We start from the raw sequence: 14,833 nt of genomic DNA, 5'->3' as shown, positions 1-14,833 counted from the left end.
GCACTGAAATCAAAGACAGAAACTGTATGAAACAAACAGAATTCTTAAAAAATAGAATATTTTATATTTTTTTAACATTAAACTTAATTATTATTTTAATATATTATATTAGAAATTTACTTTGATATTCGCATTTATTTTGAAAAGCTTTGCAGTCTATAGCAATCTAATAAATTCTTTTGACATTATATTTCTTTAACACTAAACGATTCGTTTTAACTTTAATATAATAAATATTTTAAAAATATGTATAAAAAATTAATATATAAATGAATCATTTATGTATACTTGACATTAATAAAAATCTAGCAAGAATTCCGAAGAAGAAACATGATCTTATAAAAACTCAAGAACTATAGCTATTGCAGCCGCAATTGTGTAGCTGCTGTTCTCCAGGAAATTTATTGAGAGTTAGAAGAACAATATAGTAGAGAGAGAGAGAGAGAGAAAGATCTTTTATCTTGTGTATTTTCGCAGAGCGTAATGCACGGTGCGTTGTACGTTTCAAACATGTGCATTATTGCAAATAAACTTTGTCATGATTGCGAGTGTCGACAGCGCAGGAAGCAGTCCATTTCGCGCGAGTCGTCTAGGGCAGAGCGCATGTAAATTACGGGAAGGAAGGGACGGCATAATAACACCTACGCGCGGATGTAATGTGTAGTCCGCGATGTGGACTCGGAAAGCAAATCGGAAAAGACAAAAGCTGTATCGCGCTTAGCCTTCCTGAGGAAATAATTTCAAGCATAACGAATAAAAAAGATAAACGAACGATCGGTCGCTCATAAATAAAATGCGCGCAGAAATTCAGGACAAAATTTAAAAAATAAAATCTCGAGAGCTACATTTAATTAAAAAATCCTCTTTTAATGAAAACATTATATTTTTTGAATTGTAAATTTCTTTCGCACGTGCGAAATATAAGAAAGTTATTCGATTGAAGAGTCCATGTTTCGGCTCATCGTCTCAATCTTTGATCTTCAGACTCATCATATCGAATATATTTTTAATCTTGATCGAATGTACAAATTAATTAAATGACATTTAGGAAGTTGTCAAATAATGTTAGCCAAGTTGATTTCGAATAAAAATTGCTGTATATACTCCATTTCATTATTCTTAATTTTTTTTTATTGTACCAAGATAACCAAGATAAATTATTCAACAATTCCAATCGATCAGTCAAACTTCATTCATACAAAAACACGAAGAAATAATTGAATTATGGAAATCCGTTTGCATACATCTATTGCCGATAGTACAACGAATCAACCCTTAAGACCACGAGGTGCACGGTCGCCGCGGCAACCCTAATTGTAAGTTTCGATTTTTTGTCCGCCCGTCATGTGCTCGATAGGAGCGCCTCCGTCGTCGCCAGAGTAATGTCACGGAGTGGTTGAACGCGACCGTGGGTGAGGGACAGAGAGGGAAAGAGGAAGAGAACGAGAGAGAGAGAGAGAGAAAGAGGGAGCGAGAAGACAATTTGTGGAAGCGAGAAGGGGCGATTCGGCGCGCATGCTGAAGGGGCGGGAGGGGCTGTCGCTGCGCGCGCGAGAGAGAGGCGATCTTCGGCGAACGTCGGTGGCGGGATCGCGGGGCAGATGGTAGCGCGAGACAGGCTCTGCTCTCCGCTTTCGTTCGCCTTTCGTCTGTGAGGGGTATCGTTTTGTGTATACGCGAGCGGGCGCGCGCGCGCGAACGAGCGAGCGAGCGGCAGATACTTTCGATTTCGTCGAGTAGGCCGGCTCTATCGCGGAGCCGCACTCCAGGAGGCGAGCATGCCAGTAGTCGTCGCGCGATAGAGCGACGGCGTGTATTTATCGCGCTCGCGACGTCGACATCGGGTCGACTCGGTCGTGTAAGGTCGTCGCTGTCACAGAGTGCCGTGCGCGCGACGCGTCACGCGTGTGCCCAACGAGACTCGTTATCGGCACAGGTGTCTACGATTTACGTCAATCGCTCGTGACGAGTGAAGCAATCTTGACAGGTGGACGTCGTTCTCGCGATAGAGACGCTCTCGGTGGGAGTGAGATGGAGAGAAGGGAGACACGTCGATTTTCGCATAAAGCTAACAGGATCCTTACGTGGCGATCGGATCGAGAGATACCGAAAGTGACCGAAAGCATGTAGATATCACTCGGGGAAGGTAATCTTGACTCTCGTCACCGCCTACCTCTTTCCCTATCGAATCTTGTGTGTGCGCGCGCGTGCTTTGACCGTATGCTCGGCGTGTCATCGATTTTTCGGCGATTGTGTACGACCCGTGTCGCCGGTAGGAATCGCGAACAGGATTATGAAGAGGATTAACGGCCGCGCGGTCAGGTAGAACGCGTAAAAAGAAGCACGTACATGCACGTACGTACGCACGTACGCGAGTGAACACGTCGCCGTCTCGTGCCGCGAGAACGAAAGGAAAGAAAGCAACGTAGAGAAAAAGAGAGAGAGAGAGAGAGAGAGTACGAACGCGAATATCGACAGCGGGCGTCCAACATGGCTACCGCCGGCAGTAACGCGAACGCCGGCAACGAGGCAGCGAACGGTAGCAACAACGTGCCACAATGGAAGCGTGACCTGATACAACGTCGTCGTCAACAGAGCAAGGTCCTCGCCAACAACGGCGCGAGCGTAAAACTATGTAACGCGGTGATCGGCACGTCGGCGACAGCGTCGCCGGCAGACAGTGTCGTCGAACAGAACGTGGCAACGGTCCAGGAACATTGTTCGATCGCCGGCACGCTTAGGTCGACGCAACGTTTAACGGCGGCGGCGACAACGACAACAACAACAACAACAACAACAACGGGCAGCGATGATACGGCGACCGTGGCGACCGTCGCGGTTTCTGGTGCCGGCGGCAGTGATGGTGGTGGCAGCGGCGGCGCTGGTAATAATGCTAGTAACGCGCTGCCTTCCCCCTCCTCCTTGTATCTCGCGAGAAGGCCACCGACTAGTGGCGCCGCCGGCGGAGCAGCGGCGACGGTTGCCGACTTCGCGTCGTCAGTCGCGTACAACATGCGTCTCGAGGCGGATCTGTCGCTCTGCTCGGACGCGGAGGATGTTGTGAACGGCGCGCCGAACAAGTTCACGGACGAGCGGAAATTTTCGGATTACACCGGTGACGAGAACGAGGAGACGGCATCGAGAACGCCGGATGGTAAGCTGGTGAGAACGATCGCGAGGATGAATAACGAGAGTAACGCGTCGCAACGCGGTGAAGTTCGCGCCATTGTGACCGGGCGCGGGAAGGACATTCTTGGTGGAAACATCAGGACGCTGAAAGAGCTGCCGCCGCCGACGAGCGGTCGCCGCCACGTGTCCGGCGAGGACGCGGAGAGCGATAGCTCCGAGGAACTGCAGTACGGACCGGGAATCGTAAACAAACTCAAAAGCAAGTATCTTAACCTAACTCTGCGTGAAACGAATAAGAGCCGCGTGTCGGTGCAACGATTCCGGCGGGCAGCCAGTCTCGAGGATCTTCTGGACCGCGACGACGATGAAGCATCCAGTCAGGAGAAGCAGATATCCGCCATCGGTAGGAAATACACTAAACGAAACGGCGGTTCGACGAGCGGCGGCGGTGTGATTGCACCAAAGACCGACAGGTACCGAAATGCCACCCGGGGCAACGATTCGATGAAGCGGGCACGTAGCGTCGAGACTTTGATGAGGTACAATAGCGTGACGACGGACGAGCCAGTTATACGCCAGCTTGTTCCGGTTGCTCGACCGGCGACGAATGGCGTGCGCCAGGAGCCGGTCAACGACCACATTATTCTCGTGGATCGCACATCTGTGAAGATCGAGAGCCGTCTGGGCGAGCTCGAACGACCCAAACCGATCAACAAGCCCAAGAGGATCAAGCCGGTGCTGGCGGAAACGGAACGACCGCCGCCGGATCTAGTCAAGACCACGATGAGGATCTTTGAGAGTTCCGCGAAGAAGGTGAAGCCCAAGGGCGAGGTTGCCGTGAAGGTCGCCACTTTCAAAACCATCAACGACACGTTCAAGGCACAGAAGAAACTGATGCCGAAACCACCGATACAGCCCAAGCCCTTCGTCAACGGCGGCCCTCGCACCGCCTCCGGGGGCCTCGGTTCTCCGAAAAAGATTGTGTTGCCGCACAAGCCGACAAAACTGATCGAGACGCAGGATAACAAGGAGGAGTGTCACGTAGAGGGGGTAATTACGGAACCGATCGCGCAATCAGTGTCCTCGGTGGTAAGCAAGTTTCAGCAGATCGAAAAATCGCATTCACCCTCTCCGTCGCCGGAACCCTCGTGCTACAAGCTCAAATTTTCACCAGCGAACAGTCCCGAACCGCCGCAAGTATGCAAGTCTAAGTCAGCCGTTCTCGAGATCGTCGTCAAATCACCACCGGTCACGCCGGTACTTTCACCCAGACTGCAAAGTCCGCCATCACCGATCAAGGACGCCAGGCAGGGCTCGCAGAGTCCCTCCTCTCCCGTCAAGGACTCGATCCGGGTTCAAATCTCGAATCCATTGCACAAACCGCCACTGCCGAGTCCTGTCAAGGAATCCTCGAAGACCTCGGAATCGGAATCGTTTAAAGTTCTTCGTTTGCAGATCGAGAAGGAGCCTTCGAGGACGAACGTTGAGAGTCCAGAATCATTCGTCAAAACGGAACGAAAAGAGGACGCGAAATTGAGTCGCGTAACACCCAACGATGATGAAGAAGAAGAGATCGTCGACGGGCCGAGAACCATTTCCAAGATCGCTCTGGACAACATCGGTAGAGCTGGTATAACAATGCAATTCAACTTTGGCGACAAGTCCACGACCGATAAGAGTTATCTACCTGGTGCGAAGCAAAACGGACAGAGATCAGCAGACGAGCGAGTGCCGGAAGACGATTGTTGCGCAAAAACGGAGTCGAGAAGCAAGGCGATCATTTCGTCTGATGCACCTGCCGGCATCGTGATGACCTCCGAGACGACGTACAGATTACAAGAAAGACTCGGGTCCGAAGCTCGGGAGAAGCTCGACGACGGCAAGGAGGACGTCGAGGAGAAGCTGATCGTGCCAGAGAGCAAACCCATCGGCGCCATTTGCAGTCTGGGCTTGATCAAGACGACGGCGTATCCGCAGAGCAACAACGAGGCAAAGACGATAAGATGCCAGCAGAAGAGCGAGTTCTCACCGCCCCAGAAGCAGATCGGCATCATACGGCCGCTCGTTTCAACGCAGAAGACGCAGCATCCGCAGCAGAATCTAAGCAATCGCGAGCTCGAAAAGAATCTGATCAATCGGGTCAAGAGTATCGAGCAGCCAACTAAAGTAGTAGTGAGCCTGAAGAGCGCCGACGAGATACAGCCGACGAAGAAGACGAACGCGGGAGGCGGCGGAGGTCTTTGGGATACGAGACCATGGAACCAGCAAAACAATACGATGGTGTTCAACTTCAGCAACCGAAAAGACGTGCCGGATTACATTGAGAATGACGGTCTCATCATCAGGAGAAAGCGGGAAAAGCCGAAGGTGAGTCATTAATTGCATTCTTTCTTTCCGAAAATGTAAGGAAACGTGTCAGGTACTCGTTTCAACTTCTACGACATCGCGATTACGGCGATAACTGGTTAATTTTTTATCGCCAGGAGGCTTAAAGACCTCCTTCCTGGTATAAAGCTGCATGAAATATCTCTTTTTGTTGGAGTGCAAGTTAAATAAGAGAACGTTTCATACGTAAATACGGAAATAATATTTAATTAACCAATGTTTTCACATATTCAGCATTTCTCCACATATAAATTGAAATGAATCAGAAATATAAAATTAAGCTCATTTATATTTCCGGTTTTTCAATATATGAATAATTCATTTTTGCTTAATTAATGTACATAAAATAAATATCTCATTTATTGGAAAGGTTAAGCACGCAAAAATAAAAACTATAATATCTGTATAGATTGCATTTTTACAAATAATTATACTTCTCATTCTCTCTCTCTCTCTCTCTGCAGATATTTCTTGAAAGTGTATAAAAATTACATATTACAAATATGTACAAATGGTTACAAATAACCATAACTAAAAGAAGTTAAGAAAGTAGTTGAAAATATGTTTTTATGTTCTTTTTAAATTGAGTAATTTATATAGAAAAATTATTATTTTATATTATGTCATACAATTAATTTAATAGCGTGAGACATTCCATAATAAAATTTATTTCCATAAAAGAATAACATTACATGTTTAACAACTCGTTACATTTTGATATGGTGTATATATAATTATCTCAATTGTATTTATTAAACCTTAAAAAAATAATTTTTAAATATTTTATTTATGGCATGGAATTTTATTGATTTATTATTATAATTACAAATGGCAATAACACTTTATTAGGGAAATATCTCGCATGGAACAAATTTCCCGTCAACCAAGTTAGCGTAAGGTAACAAAAACTAGTAGCGCGAATAATTTTATTACTAGTATAGTAACGAGGTACTTACAGGTTTTTTTCTCCCCGTTTAACGTTTTTCTTCTATAGGAGAGCTAATATTCATTAAATCAAACTCGTTGAATCGCTTGTTACCGCCGCCGAGGAAGATGCAACGGTCGATATTGTTCGATAGAAATCTAGTAACCGGCAACTTTCTTTTCGCATGTGTAAGATAGTTTGGCTATTTCACTTTCTTTAATACATCGAACATAGAAGCGTCTTTCGCGACAAAGGTGATGTTTGCACCTATAGCGTCAACTATGGAATTTCAATTGATTCTAAATATTCCACACACGTTTCAAATACATATAGGGTGTCTCGCTCGTCCGTTGTTTATTTTCTTACAGAGGTCTATAATAATTTTAGAATTACAAGTATGAGAATCTTTATGTGAGAAAATTTTTATAAATTAAAAAAATAATTTTTGCTCAATTAATATACATAAAATAAATATCTTATTTATTGGAAAGGTTAAGCATATAAAAATAAAAACTTTAACATCTGTATAGGTTGCATTTAAGATATAAGTTTGCAAATTAAAAGTCTGTTAAATTAAAATTTAAATATAATAAAAAATATGATAGAAAATAAATATTATATTTTTTATTAAATTTTTAATTGAACAGACTTTTAATTTGCAGATTAACAAAAATATCTAGAATGAATAATTGGAATTGTGAAAAGATCATCTCGAAATTGATCAAAGAGTTCATGGCTGAAAGGAAACGCAGAAAAATCACGTGACATCCTGTATACTCCGTCACTTATTCGGCCTCGATTTTGCGTTTCGCTTCCGCTCGTGTCACACGCGCATCGTCAACGAGCTGCGAGAATCCTCGTTAAAACATTGTACAACACGTGTAACGGTGTCGTCGCGTGTCCTAAAGCTAGCTGAACACTATTGTCCGCGTTTAGACAATTGTGCTTAGATAAATTAGTTACCGCTGTCAGGAGTATCCGAGAGTATCTTGAGATACGCGTCAATTTAGTAACTTCCAATCATTGATAATGAGTATTGAGTTTATCGTGACGATTTTCTTTGACAGGATAACAAAAATAATCTCATTATTCATATTTATATAGATAGACACGATTTACTTGTAAGTTCGGATAAAGTATCAACAAAACCTGATGAAATGAAATCTGTTTATTGTATCATCTAACGTAGCTCATAGAAGAACATCAGCTGGAGAAATTACATAGTTACATGATTAATTTAATCTATTATATCTATTAAAATCTGCTCATATAATTACAGTAAAATTTTAAAAATATACAGATTTATAAGCTAGTTAATCGAAATCTTAATGATAAATATATATTTCATCATTAATTTGTATATAAATTTCTTCTAATTAAATTTTAATTATTATTTTAAATGAGACTATCATATGTAAATCAGATTATCGCATATGCTTTCCATGAAATGTTCCACATTCATCACGCGTTATTTTGATTTTACATGCAAAAATGTGCAAAATATCGACTTTTATACTTTTCACATGCAATAAGTATTACTTCTAATACGTAAAAACGCCGTTGAGTAAGATCAGATTGTTCGATCAGATATCAGTGAGCATAGTATTAATTTTCGATAACCGTGAAATGAAATTATTATCGCGCAGGCTGCACAAAGTAAAATCGAAATCGTTCCGAAATCGCGCGACGCTTTCTAAAATGTTCGACGTAAAATCTGTCTCGCTCGAATGATGAGCCGCTCGTTTCCAGTCTTCTCGTAAAACGCATCATCGCACCTTCGCGGTGAACTGAAGTGAAACCGAAGGAGGCGTCCGACATTCAACGGAAAATGAGAGAAATTAGGCACAGGATCGACGCGATTTGTCTGAGGGTCGTTACTTTCCCGCATTAGATCATCCGGAAGTGCGCGAGAGCGCGAATACCGATTATTCTTAATAAAAGACTCTAACGTTTAATTTGCACGTTTTTAATGCATGTTTTTAATGCACGTTTAGAACGAGGCTGTAACACGTTTAATAGTCACGTCTCACGCAAGCTTGATACATATACTGGTTAATAAGAAGATTTCGAGTAGGTATGTGTTTTTCTCACCAGGAAGTTTATTAATTATCGCAATGAGTAATATCCGAGGAAAATTAACTTTTAATTTTAAAGACGTATAATGAATATATACCGCAGAAGTTATTGCCGAATTTCAACCTTTGTTCCCGCTAGATTATTTTCGCAGAATCATGATGAAATCAATTTTGACATTAATTTTATGATAAAGCCTTATGCTATCGCTTGTCGATTGTTTTTTGCTTTGTCTTTAATAAAAAAATATGCTTTATCGGCACTTTATGCATTATCGTATTAAATATGATAATGGATTACTGTATTAAATCGAAATGTTTCAAAACTTCGAAGACATTATTGTCTGTTGTTTTATTCTATTTTTAACAGACTATAAGAAAAGCTTTTGTATTTTATATTCAAAATTCAAATATATTCAGATATATTTTAATTGATAAATTAGATAATGCATAAGATAAATATTGCAACATATTTATATACACTTTAATAAGATTCAATACAATATTCTAGATAAATAATTTTTTTTTAATAAAGTATGGATAAACATACAGGCAACTGTTATTTTTAGCCGATTATTATATACAAAGCATTTCGATTTATCGCGATTAGTGATACTAAGTACGATGTTTTTTTCTTTTGTAAACTGTAAGCAATGAAAAATTCAAAAATTGTAGACGAATTGTATTAACTTATAACAAATAAATGAATCAATGTAAAATAAGACGAGATGGCTACATGAGAACATAGTAAAAGCATTTTCTAACATTTTGACGACAAACATGATTATAGTAAATTAGAATCGGTTAACGTCTCCTGGATATGATTTACATTATTTAATATTCATTTATGAAATGATATATCTCTGCCTTATCTAATGGACGCGCACTACGGAATAATATTATAGACAAAGGAATACGCGTGCATGGTTGCTCTTTACAACCGCGAGGGCTTTCTTGTACAATTTTCATTTTCATGCGTGTACACAATTTTCATATTTTATTTACGAAATTGCTTCTGCTCCATCTAATCGACGTAACGGTGCATCTGCTAATGCTGAAAAAAAATATCCTTGCTCGACTCGCGAGCTGAACATAAAGCAATCGTTTAACGAACTAGAAACTGGAATACACATTAGGGTGGCGTAATCTTCGTCAGCTTCTACAAAGGTTCGTGGGAGATTGCGAAGAATGCGCATTGTTTATCCGCGTTATTCTCGGTATCACAGGTGCAAAAAAAAAAATGTGTTTTAAATTTTCAATGTTTGACGACTGATAAAACCAGTGTACATGAGATACAATAAAATACGACTTGTTTTCTATCAAAACTGTGACTTATCGCTTTTTATTAATATTTTACGATTTTTTCAAGAACCACATATGGCGTTTCTGTGATGTAATATAGATTATGCAATGATAACCTCGCATATGCAACGTAGAAAATTTTTCAACCGTGTGTTTACCTTAAGAAGTTTGATATCAAGAAAAACCTTGATCGTCTCTCAAGCTCACATGAATGAAATAAAAAGGCTTTAAAATTCTAAAGCACAACCTTGTTGATAAAGTATGGTCTAACATAATATAATAAAATAAAGATTGTATTAAATTTTTTTTTATTGTACATGATCCTTACGATCGCACAGCTGCGTTTTTTTATGTACATAACTTTTTTTATAATGATTTATTTTTTTTTAAATATTGCAAATATATAAGATATTTCAAGTTAGCATCAAGTTTACGTAAATAACTTTACAAGTTTGTTAAATGCATGTGGAGAAACGATATAACATTTTTGCCGCTATTAAAATTTAATCAGATTTGATCGCCGATATCCAAAGGGACGTAATTATGTAGCTTCAACATCGACATCGTTAGTCGCAACAAATCCGGTTTTATGCCAAGAATGTGTATTGGTATATGTTGCGCTGTTCGTGTAAGCATCACGAAGCAAAATTTTTGCGACAAACTAACTCGATTTGCGACCTATACTTCAAGAGTACACGGTCGTGAATATCGCAAAGTTTACTTTGTGTAGTTACGTACATTGTACGCTACGTTACATTTTCAGAGTTTCAGTCTATTCGACTATATAATTAGATACAAATTAAACTGGAATGCACGATATTCCGCACGAGAAATATGCATGAAGGTATATCGGCCTTCGTATAATGAACTAGTTTGAAAAGAATTTTCGTGTAATCTATGTCACGAATGTTATTTTACAACGAACGATAAAATATTTTGCATCTTTTTATCGGTGTTATTTTGAAAAATATGTCTCGATAATCTAATACATCTTAATATATGAATCTTGTTATAATATCACTAATTTTTTATAAAAACATAAATAATGTTGTATTAACATATTACGACGAAGATGGATGATGTATACGAAGAAATATTTTGAAATGATAAAAATTTAAATTATCTAGAGACAAAAAATTATCTGAGTTTAGACGCACAAATATGTGTGAGTTTTAAAAAATAAATAGTAAAAATATAAAAAAAATTACTGATTGTATTTATAGATTGATTATATTAATAATTAATGCATTGGTTAAAAATTATTCTCATTGAATTATTGCGGTTACTTAATTGTAAGATTATATCATCCATTTGTAACTATCATAGTGAATATGGTAATAATTAACCTTCACAACTCTGTAATAAATTGCATAATCTCGAGCATTACATTCGCATAAATTACAACACATGTGATAAAATATGATACGTAATATGTTTTCTTATGTGAAAATGTCACTGGTTCTAGAATAACGATGGATCATTGTGGATTATTCTTCATTTCCTTTAGAGAAAGTTATATTCTCTAGTAAAAGTACATTGAACTTAAACTTCGTTGTTTATACACATATATATGTAATCGTGGAAAGTGTACGCAAGCCGAACAATTTGTACCTGTCATTGACGTAAAAATCCGTATAAATATTATTCTGCATACTATGATATATTACAATAAAACCGATGAAATCAATGTGAAAAGCTTTTGAAATTTAAGAAACATTTTCATATTATTTTATTTAAATTCTTATCAAAGTGATGTAAAAGAAAGCGACCTGCTTGCATTTCTTTTCTTTTTTATTTTGCAACAGAATGAAATGCCGTAGCGTAGCCTAATGAGACATTTGATACACAAAGAGCCTTAATTAGCCAATCATACATCATTGCAGAGTCGTTACGACAAGCATACGTGCGTACATCATGTATGTACACGTATATGTATGTTTGTGTTCGTATGGTATGCAGTATGCATAATTATTAATTGAAACGCCCAGGAATTTAAACAAAGCGATACACGTATCGACGCGTATATGTACATATATACATACGTCAGCTGGCTATCATCCGGTCGAGCATTAGTGCAACGTCCTGTTTCGTTTAAAACCGCTTGATAACGCCACATCCTCCTTCCGTCCTCTCGTCTCTCTCGGCTTTCCTCTTTTTTCATCAGATATAATTTCTGTCGATCTTTTTTTGGATGAAAACCAAGGCAAACGATACGCAATATCGTCATGTTTTTATAATGCGTCTATTAAAACTAAAAATTTGTTTAACATTACCGCATAATGAAGCCGTCTATATATTTTATAATATTGTTAGCATCTTTCATAATATTCTGAAATTTTTCAGAGAAAGTACGTGTTACATGTCAATTTCCGTCTGCGCAATTTCCGTCTGTTAATTAAGCAGAGCAAAAAAATAGACACTTTTAGATATTATGCTTGTTAAATTTAATAGCGAAAATGTATTTTACTATATTTTTTAATTATGTCAATGAAACGAATGAAAAAGTAAGGTTCACGCTCAGATCCGTTTTATCAATAGAGATTTCAATCGATAATTTCGTAAACCGTGCGATTGTTAATATGCCGCTGGATTATTAGACAACTGATAATTAAATAAAAAATATTTTACAATTTATTTTTGCTAATCATATAAATTAAGAAAATCGTAATTTGTATAATGTAAACTAATTAATTACTTTTAATTATGCAATTCTTGTTAGATTTATTTCTTGCAAGATATTATCGTTTGAGAGATGAGAAAGATTGAAGCAAACATAAGAAGACTAATGAACGAATAGATACTTTCAAGAAAATGATTTAATGAGTCGGGATATATTATTTAAATATAAAGTGCATGATGTTATTGAAAATGTACAATTTCTATTACATAATATCTATTTTCTTCTCTTACATATATCACATACACTTATAATATTAAAACTTGTCAAACGGAAGTGATCACTTTTTCTTTTTTTATAAATCATTGATTCTGGCTATCGAGTCATCTTGGTGTATTCACGGGAGCGTTTAATGACACATAATTTGTGCCAACCGTAGCGAATTCAGTCGGAAAACGAGCACTCTCGACTCAGCTTCTACGATCAACTTACATTCTTCCTAGACTTATGCGTTTCACGAGAAAAAAAAAACGCGAGTAAGCTTCATATATAGTAACAGCAAAGAACACAATATCGTAGCATTTGCCGTTGTAAGCTTTATCCTTACATAAACATTGGTCACACTTGAGATCGCACCTCTATGAATCATGAGTTATCGGTTTATCGATTGGAAATTAAGCCCTCACCACACATGAAACATTACTGATAATAGATATCGGTAATAATGTATCGGCTATCTATAACGTTCTAATCATAACTCTATTTATTCACATTATTTTTTCCTATTTATTTTTCACAAATTCACTTTCAAATCCAATGTTATGTTTTATACTGTATAATATACGAAAGTAAAGAATAAAAACACTTGAAATAACTCGATAATAAATGAAGAAGTTATATTTAAATATCAAGTTAGAATATATAATACGATTTTTATGAAATTATTTTTAATAATTAGCTAGGAATTTTTTGAACAAATATAAAATTCCCAACATGTGTTTGTTGCACTATGCATTCGCTTTATACTGCAGTACGAGGATTGAGTTCATTCGGAGAGAGGATTATCCTTGACATCCTCTTATTCGGTAATTATTACGGTATCTCGTAATTCTCTCTTAACTTCTCTATCCTTGACATCTGAGTTTGATTAAAATATATGTAAATGTTCATGTTATTAACGAAGCTGTTTATAAAAATAAAATTCTCATTACAGTGTGTCTGATAATTTCAGAGAAGGGATAAATTGTTTTAATCTTATCATCCATTGATAATCTATTACACTTATTGACAAATTCTGGTTATACTTTTTGTCTATACATTAAGTATTTATTTTAGATATTAGTTTTCAATTATAGATATAATTAGCTGTGATAGTTTAATTATAGTATTTATTATAAAAATACACGAATTAATAAGTTAGTTTGATTTCTATTTATATTATTTCATAAGAAACAGTTGCAAACGAATTTGCTAAGAAAAATCTTTGATTTCGAAAAATATAACATTAAACCGGTAGAACTAGAATCGATTGAATGAACTAGAAAAGAATGAGAGAAACTCTAGTAGATTGGTAACATTCCGCGACATAATACACGGATCTCTTTTCGTATATGGCCGTCCTAGAGAAGCAATCAGAATACCCAGTAGAGGAACATGAAGTCCGTTAGCATCTTTCTCGGCTTAGGCTTTTTAAGGAATATTACGGTCGAATGAATGTTTTGCAATTATATGTGCCACATAGTGCATGATAGGTAAACAAATTTTTTAATCGTCAAATATTTATCTTGTAACTTTTTTTTTTATATTAAAAAGAACATATTTAGTAAGAAAATATTTTACATTGTAATCAGCCGTCACATAACAGTCTTTGACATATTTAGTTGTACAATCTTCATCAGCAATCTATAATAATTGCTTAAATTCATGTATAACATTATTGCATGTTTGAACGATTGATTGGAATAAACCGTTAGATTAGTTCGTTTATTAGCTTTGCTTTACATTTTTCCTATATTTTAATTTAAGAATTTTAATATAGCCATCTGCTTTTTATGTTAATTTGATAATTTAATAAATGTTTTGCTGTTCGACATTTTAACAAATTGACAAGAGTAAATTAAAAAAAATAAAAGTAAATTAAAAAAAGAGTTAATGAAAAAAAATATTTTTAACTTCTTGTTTTGTATGAAACAGCATGTTAAAATGTAAAAGAATAATAAAATATTTCAAATTGATTGACATAATTTGAAATCATGCAGAACTAGTCTTCATATCAGAAAACAAGATCAGCTTTACATAATGATAGTTATCATTGTCTGTCAACACATTAGTCAAATATGACATAATGATGAAAATATATAACTTGAATTTTAATTTTTAATTCGTTTAAAATATGCAATAGTT

At 37.4% G+C, this 14,833-nt stretch overlaps 1 protein-coding gene across 2 annotated transcripts in view; it reads left to right on the top strand.

Annotated features, from left to right (window-relative positions):
* Nucleotides 1-1,643: 1,643 nt before the first annotated feature.
* Nucleotides 1,644-14,833, top strand: part of Bif (protein phosphatase 1-binding protein bifocal) — a 34,961-nt gene continuing 21,771 nt past the window's right edge. Inside the window, exon 1 of one of the 2 annotated variants that reach the window (XM_072889304.1) lies at nucleotides 1,644-5,496. In XM_072889304.1, coding sequence (XP_072745405.1) covers nucleotides 2,491-5,496 — 3,006 coding nt within the window. In that variant the 5' untranslated portion in view covers nucleotides 1,644-2,490. The remainder of the gene's footprint in view (nucleotides 5,497-14,833) is intronic. The other variant, XM_072889303.1, reaches the window with a different exon arrangement.

The sequence above is a fragment of the Anoplolepis gracilipes genome, chromosome 3, assembly GCF_047496725.1.
Source record: "Anoplolepis gracilipes chromosome 3, ASM4749672v1, whole genome shotgun sequence".
In the NCBI taxonomy this organism is placed as follows: Eukaryota; Metazoa; Arthropoda; class Insecta; order Hymenoptera; family Formicidae; genus Anoplolepis; species Anoplolepis gracilipes.
The sequence above is the reverse complement of the archived record's forward strand: the minus strand, read 5'-3'. Positions and strand labels throughout refer to the sequence as shown.